Genomic DNA, 22,240 nt, shown 5'->3' with positions numbered 1-22,240 from the left:
CTAAGGCCTTCTCAGAAGACGCTCAGACAGACATTTGACTCTCCTGGACAATGTTTGCAGAAGACAGGTGGGGGCACAGATACTTTTGAAGTCCATTTGTGTTGTTCCTGGAGCCTGATTAAAAAGTCCTGCCTTTCTGGGCTTGGTGGCGCACGCCTTTAATCCAAGCACTTGGGAGGCAGAGGCAGGCAGATCTCTGAGTTCGAGGCCAGCCTGGTCTACAAAGTGAGTTCCAGGACGGCCAGGGCTATACAGAGAAACCCTGTCTCGGAAAAAAAAAACAAAAACAAAAAAAACAACAACAAAAAAGTCCTGCCTTCTAGATGAACTGGAGGAGCTTCACGCAGCCTCACTTGTAAAAGCTTAAGTTTTATGTGTCGTCTGTATTCTTTCCATGGGCTTCTGTTCCATGGTGTTTAAGTGATTAATGGAGACCATTGTGTGGTGCGCGTTAAAACATTGTCATCCTTATCCTGACTAGTTTGCCCCAAGAGTACTGTGGACCTCTGGTAATAAAAAGCAAAGTCACACTTTCAGTCTCAATATTAATAACTTGCTGCAGAAAGCAGAGATGTCACACATCTGCGAGCAAAGCCTCCTGTTTCCTACCCTTGCTCCTTAGAATGGCTGGTAGCACCTATGATAAAGCTGGCTGAAACCCTTTCTGTTTTGTTTTAGAGAAGCTTCACTGTCTGCCTTTGTGTGTTGGGGATCAAAGCCAGGCCCTGACAATGGCTAGGAGAGCCACACCCTCAGCCCTGATTTCTTGTTTGTTTCTAATGAATCTAGTTCATTTTAAATGCACCATTCTTGTGCCAAAATGACACTCTATTTTTATTCTTTACATAGTCCCTTCTGTGAGATAGATACATCACTATTCCAGTTTGGTCCACACGCAGCTTGCCTCAGGTGATTGCACAAGAGGTTGCACAAGAGGTGGCGTGGCAGGGTTGGGATTCAAACCATGGACTGTTTGTCTCCATAACCAGCCCTCTTAACCACAGTACACCTTGATTGAAATCCCGTAACTTTTCATTATATGGTTTGAAAGGGTTGGAATAAACATAAAAATGGTAAAAATGATCTACATGCATTTCCGAGATTTTTGTGGACATTGAAGAATTTTAAACTGAACCCTTAGGCCAGGCAGCCGGGGTAGCATCTAATGTCACCCCACGTGAGTCTGATGAAATGGGAGTTCTAGGGCTCAGTTTACTCACACAGATCCGTCCTACCCATCCAGTGTGGGTTACTCCTCATATGACAGGTTGTCTGCAGTTTTGTGGGATTTTAAAGGAAAAAGGTATTGTACTCAATCAAAACACCATCATTTTTGTTTTCCGTCTGTTTGTTTGAAGTACCTTCCTTCAGATCCAGCAGGTGGTCAAAAACTGCAGTGCTAGCATAGAGCATTGTCTCTCTGAGCAGAGTGGGCCACCCTTGCTTGCCCGGGGCATGGGGGCCTGGGCGCTTCTGCAGTTCTCTTCTGGCTTCTGTTAGCACCTGGGTCTGGACTTCCTGCTCTGGGCAGCAATAAGTTCACCATTTACCTTAGCTACTGTTACGCACTGTGTGTGTCAGGATCACACAGCTCTGTTATTCTCAAAAAGGGACTCGATGTGGTCATCCAGCTGGAGGTCAGCATAGAGTGCTTGCCTAGCCCAGACAAGGTCCCCGCACTGCTCAGTCTCCAGCACTGGAAGCAACCAGCGGAGCAACCACCCCTGCTCCCTCAATCTGCTGCTCTAACCAACATCCCCTGAGAGCACGAGTCTGTGGCGTGCACCCACATCCAGGCTGCAGACTGTGGCCTGCACAGGAAGGTGACTGCTGTGTGCAGCTGCCAGCCTAGTTAGCAGATGGGTCAGTCCGGGTGGGGGATCGTCAGCCTCCTAGGCTGAGGAGCAGATAAAACAACAAAAATGTGCTCTGTTTTTCTTAAAAACCAAACATCACTTTTTGCCATCCTGTACACAGCAGCCAATTGGTGTCCTTGCCACTGAGGGGTTGTTCTTTTTCCAGATCCTTCCTGGGCGTCAGTAAATAGGGGAACTTTCATATGTGACGAGTGTTGCAGTGTCCATCGGAGCCTGGGGCGCCATATCTCCCAAGTGAGGCATCTTAAACACACAGCATGGCCTCCAACCCTGCTCCAGGTAAACCATAGGAAGAGTTCTCATAATTGGAAAATTATATTTTAGTGATTGTTGCTTAGCAACTAAAATACTGCCTACTAAACATCTTAAATCTTATAAAAGTTTACTCTCTCTGTATAGTATAAAGTACTGCCTGTGTTGAAGTCATTGTCTGTCCTTTCTTTGTTTACCTAACATAATTGTGTTCCCCACACTCAGTTATCCATAGACAGATATATCAATAGACTGTGTCGATAAAAGCTTAAATTCTCTAGTGTGTTTTCACTGGTGGCTTTCTAGAGAGTATCACCAGAAATTGTTGTGTTGTGCTGTGTTTTGTTTTGAAACAGAGTCTTGCTATATAGCCCTAGCTGGCCTTGAACTCATAGACAATCCACCTGCCTCTGCTAAGTACTAGGATTAAAGGTAATTGCAACCATGCCCAACTTCAGAAATCATTTTATTTTTTTAGATGTATTTCTTTTATATATATGTATGTATGGATATATGTGTGTGTTTGTGCATGTGTGTGTGTGTTTGTGTTTGTGTGTGTGCTCACAGAGGCCAGAAGAGGGCACTGGATTTCCTGACACTGGAATTACAGAGCGTTGTGAACCACACCTGTGCTGGGACTCAAACCCGAGTCCTCTCCCAGAGCAGCAAATGCTTTATTTAAACACTGAGCCATCTCTGCAGCACTCAGACATTTTTTAAAGTCTTTCTTTCCTATAAACTGTAATAAATGATCCAGAAAATTTTCATTAACAGGCAAATTTCTGAGTACCTGCCTAGATTTTCAGAACTTTTTTTTCCTGCTTTGATAGCAGCGTAGACTGGGATTCCTCAGAAATTGCTTCAGCATTTGAAGTTTTTTAAAAGCTCTTGCTGTCAGGCAGAGACTTGAGTGAGCGTGTTTTGATCGCATGCCTAACACTTGTCAGGGGGCTTTGTCTTATTTGGGATCTGATGTCATGTTCCCGGTACTTCTGTTTGAGATACACAGTCTTCATGTCTCCTGGAACTCAGGGATTAATCCTGTGTTTTGCGATATTTGTCTTAATACACATCTCACTAAAGCTGTAACAGCTGCACAGAAGTACTTAAACTCCCACAAAGGAAGGGACCAAAGCAAGTGGTTCGGGTTACTGATGAGAAGCCCTGAGAGCTGCACCAGCAGCCGGGTAGCTCTAGGAGTCCTGGTTGGAAAGGAAGTTGAGAGAGATTTATTAAAAGTTCTACTTAGGGGCTGAAGAGATGGCTGAGCCTTTAAATGCTAGCCCACAACCAAAACTACACGAGGTCTGTTAGAAGTGTCCAAAGGCCCATTCTCGTGAAAGGTTAGCACCCTCCACCCACATTGTGTTTGTTTACAGTTTTAGAATTTACAGATGATCCAGAGATGAATGATTGGAAATGCTAGGGTTAGCAGGGCGTGGTGGCCCATGCCTGTAATCCCAGCACTCGGGATGCAGAGGCAGGCGGATTTCTGAGTTCGAGGCCAGCCTTGGTCTGCAGTGAGTTCCAGGACAGCCAGGGCTGTACAGAGAAACCCTGTCTACAAAAAACAAAAAACAAAACAAAACAAAAACAACAACAACAAAAAAGAAAATGCTAGGGTTGACTTTAAGGCAACAGACTCTGAAGTGGTGGGGTGGGGCTGGAGGGTCAGGACCACAGTGGGGTGTGAGAGAGCTTAGCACGCAGACCTGTGCTTTTAGCATTACTTTATTTAATCATGTACAAGGAAAGTAACATAATTATTAACAAGCTATTTTAAATAGATGAATTTAATGAAAAGCATTGAGCGAGTGGTGTGCACAGTGGTAAACGGCAGGTGTGTGTCAAGGAGCCGGGATTGGGCTATCCTACACACAAAGCTGGCTCCCTTGTGGAGCTCCAAGGTCTCACTGCCAGTCAGGAACAGTGACGTCCCGGTCCCCGGCCCAGTCCCTGGTCTCACTGTGCAGTCAGACCCAGTGGCGGGAGGTCCCCAGATATGGAGTGTTTTTCATGCAGCCCTGTTTTTTCCTTTTTGTTACTGGTTGTTTTTGAATATTTGTGGGATAAACTCTCCTCTCCTACTCCTTGTTTTCAGATGGTTGAGACCTTGTACAACAACGGTGCTAACTCTATATGGGAACACTCTCTGCTGGACCCTGCCTCTATCATGAGTGGGAGGCGGAAAGCTAACCCACAGGACAAAGTTCAGTGAGTGGAGTGGTTATAACTTCTATTTCTTCTCAATAAGTGGCCCTGTGGAAAGGAGTGTGGCTATTTTGATCAGCCTCCAAAGGGGCTGTGGGCTGTGCCTGGGGCATTTGCTGTGAGGAAGGCAGAGGGAGGGAGGCAGGGGGACCATAACTTTGGATGCTCACCCAATTGAAGTCAGTGATTTCTCCAGTTGGAGTCCAGGGCTTGGGCCCTGACTCGGGGTGATGAGGTAGATGAAGCCGAGCGCTCTGTCTGCTGGCCGCCGCGCCGCGTTCTGGCAGTGCCTGGCCTGTGGCACAGGGTTAGATGCTGCTTCCTCAGGGTGCCCCGTTGAGAAAGGTAAAGGGAAGAGAGGCGCTGGGGAGTGCAGGCGTTCTCTTATCAGCTCAGGCCTTTGGCTCTGCTGCAATGGAGTCCAGCTTTGCCCTTCTTACTGTCCAGTGTGTGTGTGGGGGGGGGGGGTCACTTCCTCTTCTTACAGCACAAAGAATGAGAAATGTGTCAGAGCTGTTAAATGAACTGTGTTCTTAATTGTTTCCAAACCAGCCCCAATAAAGCAGAATTCATCAGAGCCAAGTATCAGATGTTAGCGTTTGTCCACCGATTGCCCTGCCGCGAGGATGACAGCGTGACAGCCAAAGATCTCAGTAAGGTGGGCACGCTCTGCCTCTGTGGGGCCCGTGAGATGGGCCGCTTCCCTTAAAGCCATGTCAGGAGGAAGAAGCAGCCTTTCGCGCATGCCTTTGACTGACTGACCTTTCTCCCTTCCGTGGCATTCACTCCTCCTCTGGGACACACTGGACAAAAGGAAAATACGCTTCTAAGAAACTGTATTTTTTCCCCTTTTATTTTCATTTAATTGATTAATTAATTTGTACTTTTTCAGTACAGTTTTCACATAGATTTTGATAAGTTTTTTACTTGAGAATAATAGCCATTTCAAAGAAGGTTTTCTCGAGAACCTAGCATCTGCAATAGAGCAGAATGCTGGAGGAAGGAGGCCGACTGCTTCAGCTGTCCAGGTTCAAGGCTGGAGGGATCCTCAGAAGGCAAAGCTTACCTGGAGCTGTAGCACAGCCGTGTCTGTTACACTGTGAGCGGTGCCTTCCTGTGGCCTAGGCTGTTTCTAAGAGATGCCGTACAAATGCACATCACAGTTTTTTGAGCGGTGCTTTGAACTAGATGCTCACTCAAGACAGCGTGTGCACAATTCAGAATACTAATTCTGCACAGACGTAAGTGATTTTCCTAGTGAGTAAATAGTTTCCTTTTTTACCAAATAAAAAACATGGTCAGGTGTGGTGGCACAGATCTTTTTTTAGTCCCCAGTATTCAGGAGGCAGAGACTGGCAGACAGCTGTGAATTCAAGGCCAGCTTGGTCTATATAGTGAGTTCCAGGTCAGCCAGGGCTACAGTGAGTCCTGTGTTAAAGGGTGTGTGTGTAAAAATAAGAAGAATAAAAAGAAGAAGAGAGCGATGACTTGGGCTGGAGAGGTGGATCAGTGATTGAGAGCACACACTGTTCCTGCAGATGGCTCGTGAGATGACTCACAGCACATCTAACGCCAGCTCCCGGGAGCTGACACCCCCTTCTGGCCTCTGTTGGCACCTGCACTCAATGTACATTGATGTACGCATACATACAATTAAAAATAAAAATAAAATTAAAAAAAAAAAAACAAAGACTGGTTCCGTAGGACTCCTCTGCCCTGTGAGCCAGTCAGGACAGTTGTAGAGTAGCCCTGAAGGAGAGAGCCATTTGTTCTTTGGGAGTTTAAAAATGTTTCTGTGATGATACGGATTTAGTGTGCACAGGCCCACTTCCCACTGAGCGCAGCCTGGCAGAATCGCTGTGTGGACAAACAGCACAGACGGATAGTGAGTGCCGTGAGCAGGTGGCCAGCATGTGCCGCGGGTGGCTGGAGCCGCTGGGATCCGTGCTGTGGCAGCAGCTGAGTTTTGAATCATTTCCTGTCTCCTTCAGTCCACACCATAACCCTCCTGGCAGAGGGCACCGTAGCACCCAGGTTCCTCTGCTCAGAGGTTTTCTCAGAACACACAGCTGGAGGGAGGTAGACCTTGAAATCCATATCCCCCACCACCACCACCACCACCACCTCCTGGTCAAGTGCTTCTTGCTGGGTTTATGGTTGTACCTCTTACTGGCAAGTCCTGCGTCTGGGCAGATTGGCCTTGGCAGTCCAAGCTCCTTGTTGGTAAACTGACAGACCCACCTGCAGCCTGAAGTCATTGTAAACAGCAAAGAACTCACCCACCCATCCATCCCAGCCATCTTCCTGAGCCAAACAAGACCTGTTAGTGGTGTAGAGCGCGCGGCCAGCAGCTCGGGCGCAGCTCTCCTGACCTTCTGACATTACTCTCTTTCTGTTTGTTTTTCAGCAACTCCATTCAAGTGTGAGAACAGGGAACCTTGAGACCTGTCTGAGACTGTTGTCTTTAGGAGCCCAAGCCAACTTCTTTCATCCTGTACGAAAATGTCAATTATTCAGATATTAAACGGAAGCTGAGTTATGTTTGGATAGTCCAGGTCTGCTCAGTTTGTTCTTTTTGTCTACTTCTTATTAATAACTCTTAGGAAAAAGGCAGCACTCCACTCCACGTCGCCTCCAAAGCAGGACAGACCTTACAGGCTGAATTACTGGCCGTGTACGGAGCTGACCCAGGCACACAAGATTCTAGTGGGAAGACGCCTGTTGACTATGCCAGGTGAGAGGCTGAGGTTCTCACTGCACTGCGTGCTGACCGTCCTTTTCCTTGCTAAGCGACTATGCTGGGTATGGCTTGTGTTTACCCCCTTTAAAGACTTCCATTCTATTATTTTGTTGATGAAGATGTTTCAAATGTGTGTCGGCTGAGACAGACAAGATGAAAGGACTGCAGAGTCCTAGCTGGTGTGGTTAATATCCGGTTGTCATAGTACAGTGGTTTTCAGGTTATAGCATACAGATCAGGGATCAAGAACTGGGAGTGGGGGTGGCTAGAGAGTGGGCTCAGTGGTTCAGACTGCCATCTGCTCTGCAGAGAACTGGGGTTCAGGGTTCAGTTTCCAGAACCACAGTGCCTCATCTGTACCTCCAATTTCAGGAGATCCAGCACTCTCTTCTGACCTCCAAGGGCACCGGGCACACACACGGTACACTTATGAGCAGACAGAGCATTGTATATGTAAAAATCAACACATCTTAATTTTTAAAATGAAATAATTAGAGAAGGCTAGGGAAATGGCTCACTGAGTGGTGTGTTTTCCTATAAGCATGAAGAACAGAACTGGGTTGGAACCGGCACAGTGCCGCAGCCCTGGCCTGCCTGCTGTCTGTGGGCAAGGTTAAGACAGGCAGATCTTGGACAAGCCTGTTACTGTGTTCTCCTAAGTATCTGGGGCTGCATAAGGGGACTTCATGGGGCCTAATCAATGTTAAAGCCTTTAACATGTAACTGATGAAAGATGGATAGCTTTCCTTGTTTTCCCTGTTATTTTATTAACTATGAAGGATCACATTCTATGTCATAAAGGATGCCATGGGAAATGACAAAAGTCTGTTCTAGAGTCCTAGCACTTACTTCTCTGGAAGAGATGATTAATAAATTTTTGAGAAGTTTGAGGCAAGATTATATATGATTTGTTTTCAAAATGGACAGCCATGTTTTGTTTTGTTTTCCTTTGTAAGACTGTGTGACTCTGTAACTCAGGCCGGCCTTGAATTCAAAACAGTCTTCCTGCTGTGCTGCCCGCCCTCCCCGGGCTCTGATCACATGTGTGAACTACCATGCATGGCTGACAGTGGGTCTTAAAAAGCACATGGGCTTCAGTCGAGAAAAGCCCCGCTGCCTTAAGATTCTGCGTGTGGTCCTCAGAGTCCACAGGAAGAGCCAGGTGCGGGCTCCCACATCTGTAAGCCCAGCTAGACGAGAAGCAGAGAGGGGAGTCATAAAGTGTGAGGCAGCTCTCATGGCCTGGGCAGACCCTGCTGCCATCAGTAGGATGGACAGCAAGAGCCCACTCCAGAAGTCATCTCCTGAGCCACACACATGCCATGATACACACTCACAGTCACACACATAATCCCTTTTAAAGGGCATCTGTTAGGGGCTGTGGGGACTTGCTGTGCAAACATGAAGATCAGAGTTTAGATCCTCAAACCACACAAATGCCGTGGAGGAGTGGGGGCCTACTCTGTTCTGATCATAGGAGGCAGAGACAGAGGATGGCCATAGCTAGCTGACGAGTAAGACTGCTGTACCATCAGATTCTAGTTCCATCAAGACCCTGCCTCAGTGATGGGTAGAGAGAGATTGCTGACGTAAGCCTTGAGTCTCCATAGACGTGTACACACACACACACACGTGCAGAAAATGAACATGTGTCAGGTGGTTTCCTTGTGGTGGCCCCAATGAATCCATTACTTCAGATGGTCTTTAAAGAGCTGGTTGAATATGGACCCGTGAAGGAGGAGCTAAAGTATCCTCCAGAGAGGGAAGGTGGAGTGTTCATCCCCATGGAGATGGGCCAGGAGACAGTGAGGTGTAGGCCGGGAGACTAGCAGCGCTTCATCAGCACTGAGGTCCCACCGTGCTGCTTCATTTCACCCCCTGAGAGAGAGCTCTGCCGGGTGCATGGACGCAGGCTGAGACGCTGTCTGGTGGACGTCTGTGTGTCGTTGGTCAGGAAGAATTGTGTGGAGAGAGAACCTGGCTAAAGCTAGATTGATGTTTGGAGATAAGCAGAATCCACAGCAGACGCTTTATCAGTCACCCTGCTTCCTTGTGCACTTTGCATGGAGTAGCGTGTCCGCGTCACAGTGTCACAGTTTACTTCTACACTGAAGGACCCAGGCAGCTTGGCTGAGAGTTAAGAAAGGCAGTGCTGTTTCCTGTTGATGCAGAGGCAGGAGTAGCCGCAGGGGAGTAGCCGCGGGGACAAGCTCTGCAGTGGGTCAGTCTGCCTGAAGCCCTTCAGTGATTTTGGATTTCTGGACTGATCTGGCGCCAGCTGACCGAGTGCATCAGGATCATGTGAAGGAAGGGCTTCTCCAGGGTGTTGACGCCTGGGGCCATCCTGTCCTGACTGACCCAGAATTCCCAAGGGTCTGTATTCTGGGAACACTCCAGCTAGCTGTAGAACCTCTTCCATCACCTCGTTAAATGAAGTCAGTTTTTGCCCCTCTCCTAAGTTCTTAAGTGCATAAAATGCACTCTCCTATGCCATAAAGAAAGAAAGGACCTTGGGTGGGAGCCCCAGCTTCCAGAGGGACTGAAAGTGATGGTGATGGTCCGCCATGCACAGTATTCCAGCCAGCCATGCTTGGTAAGCTGCTCAGGTATCCCAATGCTTTGTGCGCTCTGACCCGGCTGGTGGGCGGTGAGCTGAGTCAATGCTGCTTTGTTCTCTTGGTAGGCAAGGAGGGCACCATGAGTTGGCAGAACGCCTTGTAGAAATACAGTACGAGCTGACGGATAGACTGGCCTTCTACCTCTGCGGCCGGAAACCAGGTGAGTGAGAGGAGAGCAGCCTTGCTCGCCTCTTATCTGGAGGGACAAGTCAGGACGGCATTGTTACTTGAAAAGACAGAAAGAGAAGATGACCGTCAATAGGGTTTGTATTTGGGTGGACAGTGTAACGTCAGGGTTTTTATGTTTGTGTTGCATTTAGGTAGCATCTCATGATGTACCTCAGCTTTGCCTGCAGCTTTCTCTGTACCTTCAGCTGGTTTTAAACTTTTTTACAATTTTTTTTGAGATACTGTGATTACATCATCTCCCCCTGCCCTTTTCCCCTCGAAACCCTCCTGCATACTACACACTATGCAGTGGAAGCGCAGAGCTAGAGCCTTCATCACTAGAAGAGTGCTGAGGACAGGCTCGGCCTAGTTCACTCTCTCTTCGCCTCACGAAGTGAAATTATTCTTTATCCCTCTCATAAGGGATAAAGATAAACACAAAGCCTCAAGCATTGTCTCTACAGCCCTATGCAGAGACATTGCCAACCCCATTTAAAAAACACGTCTGTGGAGGAGCACATACTGTGGGATGTGTGTGCACGCACACGCATGTATATGTGTATGATCACACACAGGGCAGAGTTCAACGTGCAGGAGTTCTCTCTTGGTTTCTGGGGAATCACACTTAGGTCGTCAGAAGTGGCCATGAGTACTTGTAATCCTGAGCCACCTCATTCCTGTGTGCAGATTCCTTTCTCTGATTGTGCAGTAGCATTAGGAGCCATTTGGGGGCAAGGTAGAGCAAGCATACGCTAGCCCATCTCTCCTTCTGAATGGAACTAAAAACTATGGACAAAATGCTTAGCTTTGAAAAGCAAATCTGAACTAAGAATAACAAGACCCAAAGTCCTATCAAGCTTGTAGCATCTTCCTTCTGTGGATGCAGTGGTGGCCTGTGATACGGAGCTGCAGGTACAAAGAGGCCTTCTCTTTCCGATTTCAGAAATGAGACCTAAAGCAGACAGACAAGAAGGTTCCTCTGGGTTGTTTCATTTTATTTTCCCGCTCTTTCTAAACACAGCAATGGCAGTGTACAGCACAGATGTATAAATGTCTGGGCACCAGCATGAAAGAATATGGATTGTGTTTCTCTTGCTGCCTGCTTAGTAGGCAAATCCCAGCCTGCCCTGTTGCCTGCTAAAAACAGAAATAACACTTGACATAGATGTTGAAGAAGCCCAGAGTCTTGCAATACAATGTTTAGAATATCCCAGATTCCGTCCATAGTGACTCAGGAGAGAAAGAGTTGGGAAAACCAAGGGCTGCATGGAGAAAGCAGGTACTAGGTGAACAGGCGCTAGGCCTGGGGCCAGATGGTGGTCAGCAGGTAAAGAGAATGGGCCACCCAGTGACCCGAGTGATCCTGTGACGCACATGATAGAGAGCCAGCTCCCGTGAGTTGTCCTGTTGGAATTGTCAGAAGCATTTTAACCAGCTAGTAAGAGCGTGGGCTGAAGAGCAATGAGCATTCTTTCAAAAGGAAAAAAAGGCACATAAGACAGAATAACCTAGTAAGGATGTTAGAAGTGAAAATTACAGTGGGGCAGTGGTGATACATAGCTTTAATTATGGAGGCAGAGGCAGACCCTGAGTTCGAGGCCAACCTGGTTTATGACAGCCAGAACTACATAGAGAAAAATGTCGAAAAATCAAAAAATAAAATAAATTATAGTACGTAAAATATTAACTCCAGATTAATAGATTTAATAGAGGGCTAGAAATATTCAAAACATAATTAAAAATAGGCGACTAGGAAGTGATGTAGCTCATGGTAGAGTGGTTAGCTGGCATGTGGAAGGCTCAGTCCCTAGCACAAGAGAAAGAGCCAGTGGCAGCATGCATTGGGCCTGTGGGGAAGCACTAGAAGAATGGGGCGGGCACGCTGCAGGGATAAAGGACTTGCTCTGCAAGCCTAAGACCTGTGCTTGTTCCAGCATCCATATAAGAAACCAGGTGGGACACATGCCTGTAAGTTCCACCACTGGGAAAGCAGAGACACTGGGATCACTGGGGCTTGCTGGCCAGTGAGTCTCACCAGTCAACCAGTCCTAGGTAAGAGGCCCAGTCTCAGAAAGCTGTGGTGGTATATACATATCTGGGTACAACAGCAATTAATGATAAAAAGAGGCTATGAATTTGAAAGAGCAAGGAGGGATGTCTGAGGGCTTCAGGGAGAAAGAAATGAAAAATGATATAATTATAATCTCAAAATTAATTTTATTTAAAGCAGTGGAAGTGAGTTTCCTACCTTTAGGTCTCAGCACTTGGAAGCAGAGGCAGAAGGGCAGAGAGTAGAGGGACTGGAGAGCTGGCCCAGCAGTTAAGAGCACTGGATGCCTGTGTAGAAGATCTAGGGTTGGTTTTTCTCTCCCACACGGTGGCTCACAACCATCTGTAACTCAAGTTTTAGGAGATTCGAAGCCCTCTTCTGCCTCCCGCAGCCACCGGCCACAATGGGTGCTTTCATGTATGTGCAGGCAAAGCATAGGTGTGCACATAATGGCATGCATGCTTTATGAAACTAAGAGTAACAGGGTAGGAAGGGGCCTCGTTCTGATGTGGAATCTGAAGCACCTGGTGCTTCTCAGAAGTCACTGAGAGGAAAAGGAAATTAAATGGAATTTAATTTAAAAGAATGATAATTCAGGTGGCCAAAGAAAAGAGCTGCTGGCCCAGGGCTCCATATCCAGCAAAGCCTTTAGCATGAAGACAAATTAAACACATTGCTAAATGAGGATTATAAGACTTCATTGCTCTAGCAGCAGAAGTAGAGAAGGTTCCTCAGGTCAGCGTGGGCCTGAGGACGGCATAGAAGGATGGAAGAGCAGCCCAGCAAGAAGTGCATGGAAGCCCAGTAGCCCGGGTTGCAGGCGTGTGGCCGCTGACGGCAGAGGCTCTCGTGTGGGTGCACAGCAGGCTCAGAGTGCAGGGCAGTGCAGAGGAAGGGGAAAGAGTGGGCGGAGCTGGACAGTGACCTTTCTAAGTAGACAAGGTGTGCGTAGTTCCTGTAACCCATAGCCACCGAAAGACAGATCGCACAACAATGTGCGATCAAAAAACCTAGAGATAAAAACGAAACAAAACACATTGTGAAGCAGTACTTAAATAATCGAAAGATCTTTATTGAAAATATTCAAAAACAGAACAAAAAGGAAAAAACCTGACGCTTAAACAGAAAATAATAAAATGTCATAAATCCAAACACATAATTCCAAAACTGTGTTTGCAGTGACTGTTAATGGTCTAAAGAGACTTTTAAAAGTAGTGGTGTCAGAAAAGAGTTACAGAGCAAGAGCTGCGCTGTACAGTATGCACAAGTCTATACCACGACGAGGTCAGCACCAAACGATAGAAAACGGTTGTCCATGCAGACATCAAGGCTACTGTGGCTGTGATGGCAGCAGGCTGTGTCTGTGGCTGCACCACCCTGAATGAAGCAGATATGACCTGCCTGGGTCAGAGCAGACCTCAGCAAAGACAGAGAGGGTCGAGAGACAGTGACAAAGTGCCTGCATAGGCAATGGCAGCGCTCCAGGTCACATATCCCGGTGTCCACAGACCCAAAGGCGAGCCTCCAAGGTGGCGGCAGGCAGAGGCACCTGCCACCCTGAGTTCCAGCCTCAGGTCCCAACTGGTGGAAGGAGAGGACTGATTCTTGATGTCTTCCACCCTGCATGTGCATGCCTTGATGCACATGCGTCCACATGCATCCACATGCACAAAGTACATGAACCCTGCCTGTGGAGCTGAAAGGAAGGTGAGAATGCAGTACTTAATGCAGACTCCACACACGGCTCTGTAAGTTCACCTTCAGCAAGGTGAGTCATGTTCTGAATGATAAACCTTAGCAACTCCAAAGAATTTAAACTTCTACAAAGTTTATTCTCTGACTAATAAAACTAAGCTAGAAATTTATGAAAATCAAAATTTTCAATCACCTAGAAGCTTAGCAACACATTTTTAAGTCATCCATGGGTCTCAAAAGAAAATCTCAAGGGAAATTAGTGTCATACATATTATGTATCTGGGGCTGGATAGTTGTTTTGAAAGGATAGCATGTGGTAGCCCAGGCTAGCCTCAGACTCACCACAGTCCTTCCTCAGCCTCCCAAGTGCTGGAATTACATGTGTGTATTACCATGCCTGGATCAAAGGTATTTTCAACTAAATGAAAATACAGTATCAAAAGCTGCAGTATTAGCTAGGCCTGGTGGTACATACCATCAATCCCATCACTTGGGATGCCTGTGAATTCAGAGCCAGTCTAGTGCACATAGTGTGTGCCAGCCCAACCAGGGCTACATAGTGAGACCGTCTCAGAAACAGGGGATGGGGGAAACTTTATGGAGTTTATTTAACACAGTCTTTACAAGAAGTTTGTAGCATTAAATACTTGGATATGAAAAAAGTATAGCTCTCAAATCAATCTTCACTAGAAACAATGCGAAGATAATAATACAATTATGTTTAAAAGATGTATTTATTTCATGTATGAGTGCTCTTTCTGTACATGCCAGAAAAGGGCATCAGATCCCATTACAGATGGTTGTGAGCCACCATTTGGTTGCTAGAAATTGAACTCAGGACCTTTGGAAGAGCAACCAGTGCTCTTAACCACTGAGCCATCTCTCCAGCCCCATATATGATTTTATATGTATGTTCCTTTGCATACTTAAAAGACACTTCCTCCCCAGCCCTGTACAACTGTATTTTTCAAGAATTTCAATTTGTACCTCAACACATCCCATTAATGAAAATGTCAGGTTCAAGAAGTAGGAAGAAGGGCTGGAGAGATGGCTCAGCAGTTAAGAGCACTGACTGCTCTTCCAGAGGACCTGGGTTCAATTCTCAGCAACCACATGGCAGATTACAGCTGTCTGTAACTCCAGTTCCAGGGAGTCAGACACCCTCACACAGACATGCATGCAGACAAAACACCAATGCTCATGAAATAAAAATGAATAAATTAAAAAAAATAGGAAGAGGGGCTGGAGAGATGGCTTGGCACCAGCACCCACATGGCAGCCAGTTTCAGAGGAGTCTGCCTGCTTTTCTGCCCTCTGTGGGGGCATCAGGCACATGAGAGTGCACAGATGTATACAAGCAAAAGACATCAAAATAAGTCTCTTCAGGAGAGAGAATAAGAACAGAGAGTGCTTGTGGGTTTGTGTGAGTGGATTAGTGGGGTACCAAACCCAGCAAGAGGGAAGAGGAAAGGTGGGTATGGGGGGGGTTCCCCATACACAGAAAAATCCTCAGCAAACAGTAAATCCAGCAATCTGTAAAATGGAAAGATGCACCATAACCAGTGGACACAACGAACCGAAGTCAGTCAGTGTGACTGGGCGAAGGCGTGGTCGTCAGAGACCTGCTGCTCTCACAGAGGACCCAGGTTCAGTTCCCAGCACCCACAAGTTGGCTCACGGCCATCTGTAATTCCAGTTTCAGGGGATGTGGCCCCGTCTTGGGCACCCAGGTACATACGTGGTACGCAGGCAAAACACTCATATACATAAACTTTTAAAAAAGTTTTAGAAGAAAACCAGTTAATGTAGTTCGGGGCATTAGTGAACTAAAAGGCAGCATACTCAGACAATAATTTCAAGAAGATAATTACAAACGCTAAAGCTATAAGCTATGGAGGGGCTGTGATCTTGGATTAAAGTTCTCAGTTGTTAGATTAATTATGTGTGATTGTCAAAAGCACTCACTCTCATGTGCTCTCTGTTTCTGTGAGCAGCTCACTCGCCTATACCCTGCTGGCTTCAGACTCATGCTGCCCTCTTTGCCCTGCCCACAAGTCCTGGATTAGAGGTGTGCAGCATCACCCCCAGCTTCAGAACCCCAAGCTCCTGCTCTAAAGAACTGACAAGGATGGAAAGAGAAGTGGGGAGGAAGTATTTAATCTCAGCACTTGGGAGGCAGAGCCAGGAGGACCAGGACAGCCAGAGCTACACAGAGAAACCTGTCTAAAACAGGATGGTGTGTGGGGTCTGAGGAGCTGGCTCGGTAGTCCAGAGCATTTGCTGCTCTTGGAGAGGACCTGGATTCTGTTCCCAGCACCCGCGTGCTGGCTCAGGACTGCTTACAACTCCAGTTCCTAGAGAGCCTTTGCCCTCAGGCCTCTGTGGGCACAAAGCACACATGTGATATGCGGACATACATGCAGGGAAAACAGGCATATACATAAACAAATTTTAAGAAGAAATGAAACAGGATCTCCTGCACCTAGGCTGCTCTCTAAAGTTGCTGTGGTTGTAGGTGACCTTGAACTTGGGTCATCCACCTAAGGGCTAGGGTTATTGGTATGCAGTACCATGCGTGTGCGCGTGTGTTTACACTCGCAGCAGCTTACTGAAGTCAATTCTCTCCATTTTCTTCAGCTTGAATCTTGTCTCTGCACTGTACTCCAGCCTAGCTGACCCATGACAGGCAGTCTTCTGTCTCCACTTCCCATCTCCCCAAGGGAGTGCTGGGATGCAGGTGTTTGCAACCACAGCTGACTTTAGCAGCCAGAGGGTTTGCCTATTGAGCCATCTCCAGGCTCCGGTACATTTCCTCTGCCCTAGAGTTCAAGACCATCTCAAAAAAAAAAAAAAAAAAAAAAGCAAAACCTGAAGATGGTAATAAATAGCAATAAAACAGACAAACAGGCAAGTAACAATAACACCCCGGGCACATATCCTTCCTTCAGAAACACACATTAAAAGCACACACACTGTAATGCTGCCCAGAACCAGGAGTATAGCTTGGGTGAGGCATGGAACAACTGTGAGTCTCACACTGTTGAGCACAGAACACTGGGAGCGGTGGGCAGGGCTGCTTTTAGTGTTTGTGTCAGGAGACAAGGGGTCTTCCTTTGTAGCTCAGTCCCTCTACCTGAGCTTCCCCTGTGCTGTGAACTCTGCACTCCGCTTGCTGTTCAGAATATAGAACAGCAGAAGTGCTGAAGAAATGGCAGCTTCCTACCAAGTAAGATGCATGCGCACGCTCACAAACACACACACACACACACACGGACACACACACACGGACACGGACACGGACACTGCGCTCCTGCTCTCGGGCATTGCCTCAGAGGGTAAACCGATTGCACACAGAAACCCGAAAGGTGCTTGGAGTGGTTTTGTCATTGGGATGGACATCCGTGTTCTGAAAGCTAGGGAAGGACACAGAACTCAGCAGATGGCCAGGCCGGGTCCCTCCAGAGCCGCACACAGAGCAGGCCTGCTCAGCCCTGGCTGCCTTCCTTTCCCAGGCTCAGGGCAGCTCTGCCATCTGCCACCAGGAGCTGACAGTGACAGAGCCTGCACTGAGCTCCTCAGCAGTTTTTACTGAGTGATGTCTGGAGCAGGGCGGGTTTCAGGGAACTCGCAGCCAATCTCAAGACTTTTCTGTTGTCCCACGTGGCACCTGGTTATGGAAAATGGCTAATGGGAAAACTTAAACTGGAAAAAAATGGTGATTTCAAAATTGATGTGAGCATAACTGGTTTCTGTTTTAGATCATAAAAGCGGACAGCACTTTCTAATCCCTCAGAGGGCAGACAGGTAAGGACCAGTTTGGTTTACGTACCCACTATCGCCTTGTCTACAGTATTCAAGTGCATTGTATGTTGTGTTTAACAGAGCTCATACATTTTTCTCTTTTACGGCTACTCACTTTGGAAAATAAGACGGCTGTAAGTAAATTACCGTGTGAAACTTAACCTGGAAAGAGCCCAAAGGACAGTTGCACTGATGCAGAGTCGCAGCCAGGGATGCCTCCACTGTTTGTCCAGTTGTCCTGCTGTTTTGTGTCTATAGGTTATAGTCACAGGTGTTTCTGTGTCAGGAAACACGGTCTGCTTTGCCTTTGACAGGCCCTGGCGCACTTCACACTAATCTGTGGGCTATCAGCGTGTCACAGCTGCTCAGCATGTCCTCTGGCGTGTCCGTGGGCTCTTAGGGTTACAGGCTGGATGAATTTGTACATTTGAGAAATGAGAAAGAAAAAGGGCGAGAGGGGCAAGAAAGAAAAAGGAAAGGAAAGGAAAGGAAAGGAAAGGAAGAAGGGAAAGAGAGAAATGAATGTTCTTTTTCCTTCTCTATTCAAAATGTTTAAAAACATAAAAGCCACCCTTAGTTCATGAGCTGATAAAAAGTCCTTAGCCATGTCCCCAGCCTGTAAGGTGCAGTGACTGTCACACACACACACACACACACACACACACCCCGATTCACTGCTGTTGTAGCTGTGAGCTTGTCTTTCTGCCTTTTCTGTTTCCTCTCCGTTTTGTCTTGACTTTTGTTTCCCTTTGTGCCATGGGTGGAATGCAGTGGCTCACACGTTGGACACAGGCTTTCCCACTGAGCCACACCCCGAGGCCTAGAGAAGAACTGAAGAGCGAGTGATAGCTTCTGCCACCCTGCCGTGGGGCAGTTTGCTCTTACCTGACTATTGGGTCTCTAAGAGTCCTGACCAAAGTGTCTAAGTCTTCAGTGACTCTGCCGCTACAGAATCGTTCCATAAACAGGGCTGTCTCATCCCTCGGGTGTCTTAGTCTTCTAGTGAGGTCACGGCAGTGTCTGTGCACTGGCTTAATGGTTTTGTGCATTTTCTTAGCAGCCTGGATTTGTCTGAGTTGGCAAAAGCTGCAAAGAAGAAACTTCAATCTGTGAGTATCTCTTCCCTAGGAACCCCAGTATGGAACCCTTGGTCCCTATTGTCAGTCCGTTACCTATTGCATCATAGTAGCTAAATTAGACGCATGCTGTCTGGTGTGAATGCAGTAACCAAGACCAAAAGCACTTTAGTATATCCAGTCCGCTGACTACTTCAAACAACCCGTGATCTTCTCTGTTAAAAATGCAGCCCTTGCCTGTGATGGTAGAGAACCAAAGTTGTGGGTGTGTCTTGGGGTCCTGGGGTGTGCGGGGCACCCCTTCTTGGCATTTGTTATGTTACTCACACGGGATACTGAGGACTAATAGTAGCTGCTGGTAGGACAGTGAGTCTGGATGTCCGTCCACTGCAGTACTGTGACTCCTGCCCATCAATCATACACCGTTCCTAGAGCTTGGTAAATTTATGCGGCTGAGAGCTTGTGGCCTGGAACCATTGTGTGTGCTCAGGGTTTACCCAGCCCTGCAGGTCACAAGATCACTTTACTCTGTCTTTCCGGCAAGAGGCCCTTTGTCTGTCTTTCCCATGATGCCTCACCAGGTGCTTCCTGCTCACCTTGTGAGATTTCACTCCTTACCTGTTGTCAGTGGTCCCTGCATCAGAACCAAGAGTCTCTGCTTCTTCCTGTGACCTTTAAAGACCCTTAGGCACCAACTTCCTTCCCCTCTGGTTAGGTGTGCGTGCATTGTTGGGGCAGCTCTGTGAATCAGCTCTCTGAGGGCAAAAGTCACTGCCTTGGAGCCCTGCTCCAGGACGTGTGCCTGCGTGTTTGCCTTGTCTGGTGCTGGCTCCTCTTAGACTTAGAACTTGGTGCTTCCATGTGTGGGCAAAGCCCAGTTTCCTGCCCTGTGGTTTCCCTCCTTCCCTTTCACAGAGATTTTAGAGCCTCATATGATATCACTATCACATAAAGTGGATTTATCCTTCCTAGTACTTAATTATACTGTGAAATAAATGTTTTATGCAATTTGTTTGGTGTCTCTGTGTTCTGTATCTATAGTTGTGTGTTTGAGTGTATTATGCCTTTCTTAAGGAAGCCACCTAGTAGATAAATAAGATGTTAAGCTTTCGAGGCAGCGCAAGAGCGAGTGCTTTCCTTGTCCTTACTGTAGTTTGTAAGCAAACTACAGGTATACCTGGCATCAGACTCCTCCTTGCTCTGTCTGTTGGCTGGGCTGGATACCACATGAAGCCTGAGGTTATGGGGTGGGCATTAAATACATACCTTGGGTATAGTTTCCTATGCCCTTAAGACCTTAGGCTGTGTGTCAGGCTTGCCCAGCTCACGGCAGCCCCCAAAGCACAGTCTCCCTTCCAACAGGAGTGCTGGGAAGAGGACACTGTCTGCCCTGCTGGCATCCCAGGGCCTCCTCATAGGTGGGCATCCCTGTTGGGCATCCTGGCCCTCCTCATAGGTGGTTGCTCTTAGCAGCGCAGGGCAGCACTCATCCCCTGCTCTGCCCTTTTCCATCCTTCTCTTCCTTGCTCCTTCCCTTCCTGAGTCTGTCTCATACCCTCTCCTTCCTCCCTAGTGAAAAACTGACAGAAATATAACAACAACAACAACAAAAACCCAGTGTATTCTTGAGTTATGAAAATGTCTGTTCCTCGATGTCCTTGTCTGTAAAGTAAGACAGTAGTGAATTCTGTCCTGTCCTCGCTGCTGGCTTTGGATGGTGTCCTTAGCACTGTGTCTAAGATGCCACTGGCCCTGAGCAGTTCTGCCATGTGGCCATGAGTGACAACAAAACAGCTTTCAGTCCAAACCCGTGCAGGGTCCTCAGCGAGCGCCTTCTGTGGGGTTTATTTTGAATGATCAGTTAATCCGAGGGCACTAGGGAACTTAAAGAAAGATGGCACCATCCTCAGTCACCTCGCTCTCGGCCAGCGCATGCTCAGCACTTGGCATACCCCTCAGCCTTTATTTCCCACGCTATCGTTTTTTTCTTTCTCGAAACTGTAGGAGCAGAATTTCATACTCTGCTTTTTTACACGGGGCACGAGGCAGTCAGTAAAGGCACAGGATGCAAAGCAGTAAAGAGGCCATAGTCCTCGAGTTGCAGGATGACAGAGGAGCCAGACCCCGAGGCTGGGGTTTCAGCCTGCCTCCGTGGGGAGACCTGGATAGTCCTCCAGTTCCTGGCTGCTGTATGGAAGTTTGGTCTGTGGGGCTGCGCTGTGAACTGCAGCGCAAGCGGCATGGGCGGGGGGGGGGGGGGGGGATCACGCTGTGCTTTGCTTGATAGGAAGCCTCTCTGAGACGCATGTTGTTGCACAGTGCACAGTAGCATCCTTCCCCACCCCAGCAGTACAGCCATCCAATCCATAGCCTTGCACAGCCTGGGCAGAAGTCCTGATGCTGAGCCCCGTCGCCATCCCCTTCCTGTTGTAGAGCAGACATAAGTTCTCCGGACAGCAGACTTCTGGGGTGCTGGCTGACACAGGGAGCAGGGCGGGGACTTGTGTGTGAGAGGGTTTGTAACAAGTTACTCTTGCCTTCTCTGTGGCAGTAGCCTGTGTGTCAAAGAGCAGGGCCTGAGAAATGCTGTTCTAGTGCTGGCTTTGAGTAGGAACACCCCCCCACACCCGCCCCAAGATGAAGGGTGAGGCCGGCACAGGCGTGCTCCCGTGTTAACTGCTGTCCCTGTGTCCCTGATATGTTTACTTTCAGCTGAGTAATCATTTGTTTGAAGAACTTGCCATGGATGTGTACGACGAAGTTGACAGGCGAGAGACAGATGCAGGTGACTTAGCATGCGGCCTACCTACTCCCGGTGGGCGGTGGCCAGCTGCTGGCCTGGGTTTCTTCTTGTCTAGATGCCCCTGTCCTCATAGCCCATGTGCAGACACGTGCTTTTGCTCGAGTTGGCTTCCGAGGTGGGCTTCCCCAGGTCTCCCGCCCAGTGCATGAGCTATGCCTCTCAGCAGAGCCGTGCCGCCGCAGGTGTGTTGAGATTCTCTTTCCGGCTTTTCCTTTCTTCCGGCTAGTCTGGCTTGCCACACAGAACCACAGTACCTTGGTAACCGAGACGACCGTCGTCCCTTTCCTTCCAGTCAACCCCGAGTACTCCTCCACACGAAACCAGGCAAGTGGCTCTGTATGAAAAGTTACTAATAGTATTATTTGGGCAGTGACTGATGGCGTGATATTTGGTGTCCTTGTGGACATACACGGAAACAGACAATGTGAGAATTGGTAAGAGAAATACAAACGACACACAAACATGAGGAGAAAGGATAAAAGATCGTAAAGGAGACTCCAAGTTGTCGGGGAGCATGGGGGTCCCATGCCACTGCCAAGCTTGTGGGTGGCTTGTTGGCTTCTGGTGGGGTCCTGGTGCTCAGGAAGCTGGAACAGGGGGACCTCAAGCTGGCATCTAGCCTGGACTACATAGCAAGACCATGACAGAGATGGTGGAGGGGAAGTGGAGAGAACGAAGTGGGGTAATTTGTTTTCCAGGTGATCTGAAGCCTCAGATGTACAAAGGAGTCCTCAGTTAAGGCTATTTCCAATAAAATGGAAGCAGGCGCATACATGTGGTTTCCACCCTTGTGCTGCTGTCTATAACAACAGAGCACTGAAGGGAGCCTCAGCCTCTGACAGGAGGGAGGGAAGGAGGAGAGGGGTTGGTGCTGAATAATGGCTGACTGTAAGAGCAGACCCACCTCATCTCTAAAGTCAGAGATGTCCCTCCAGATTCACTTCTCACG

General features: G+C 47.9%; 1 protein-coding gene across 12 annotated transcripts in view; it reads left to right on the top strand.

Annotated features, from left to right (window-relative positions):
- Window positions 1–22,240, top strand: part of Git2 (GIT ArfGAP 2) — a 43,347-nt gene that overhangs the window by 1,751 nt on the left and 19,356 nt on the right. For 6 of the 12 annotated variants that reach the window (XM_085837055.1, XM_085837052.1, XM_085837053.1 and 3 more), the window contains exons 2-11: window positions 2,023–2,156; window positions 4,231–4,343; window positions 4,893–4,998; window positions 6,748–6,834; window positions 6,944–7,074; window positions 9,764–9,858; window positions 17,370–17,415; window positions 18,473–18,521; window positions 21,201–21,273; window positions 21,518–21,615. In XM_085837055.1, the coding sequence (XP_085693181.1) occupies window positions 2,023–2,156; window positions 4,231–4,343; window positions 4,893–4,998; window positions 6,748–6,834; window positions 6,944–7,074; window positions 9,764–9,858; window positions 17,370–17,415; window positions 18,473–18,521; window positions 21,201–21,273; window positions 21,518–21,615 (932 nt within the window). Of the gene's footprint in view, window positions 1–2,022; window positions 2,157–4,230; window positions 4,344–4,892; window positions 4,999–6,747; window positions 6,835–6,943; window positions 7,075–9,763; window positions 9,859–17,369; window positions 17,416–18,469; window positions 18,522–21,200; window positions 21,274–21,517; window positions 21,616–22,240 lie in introns of all 12 variants that reach the window. The other 6 variants (XM_085837054.1, XM_085837051.1, XM_021163985.3 and 3 more) reach the window with 1 other exon arrangement.

The sequence above is a fragment of the Mus caroli genome, unplaced genomic scaffold (genome assembly GCF_978045245.1).
Source record: "Mus caroli unplaced genomic scaffold, Mus_caroli_1 scaffold_4, whole genome shotgun sequence".
In the NCBI taxonomy this organism is placed as follows: domain Eukaryota; kingdom Metazoa; phylum Chordata; class Mammalia; order Rodentia; family Muridae; genus Mus; species Mus caroli.
The sequence above is the reverse complement of the archived record's forward strand: the minus strand, read 5'-3'. Positions and strand labels throughout refer to the sequence as shown.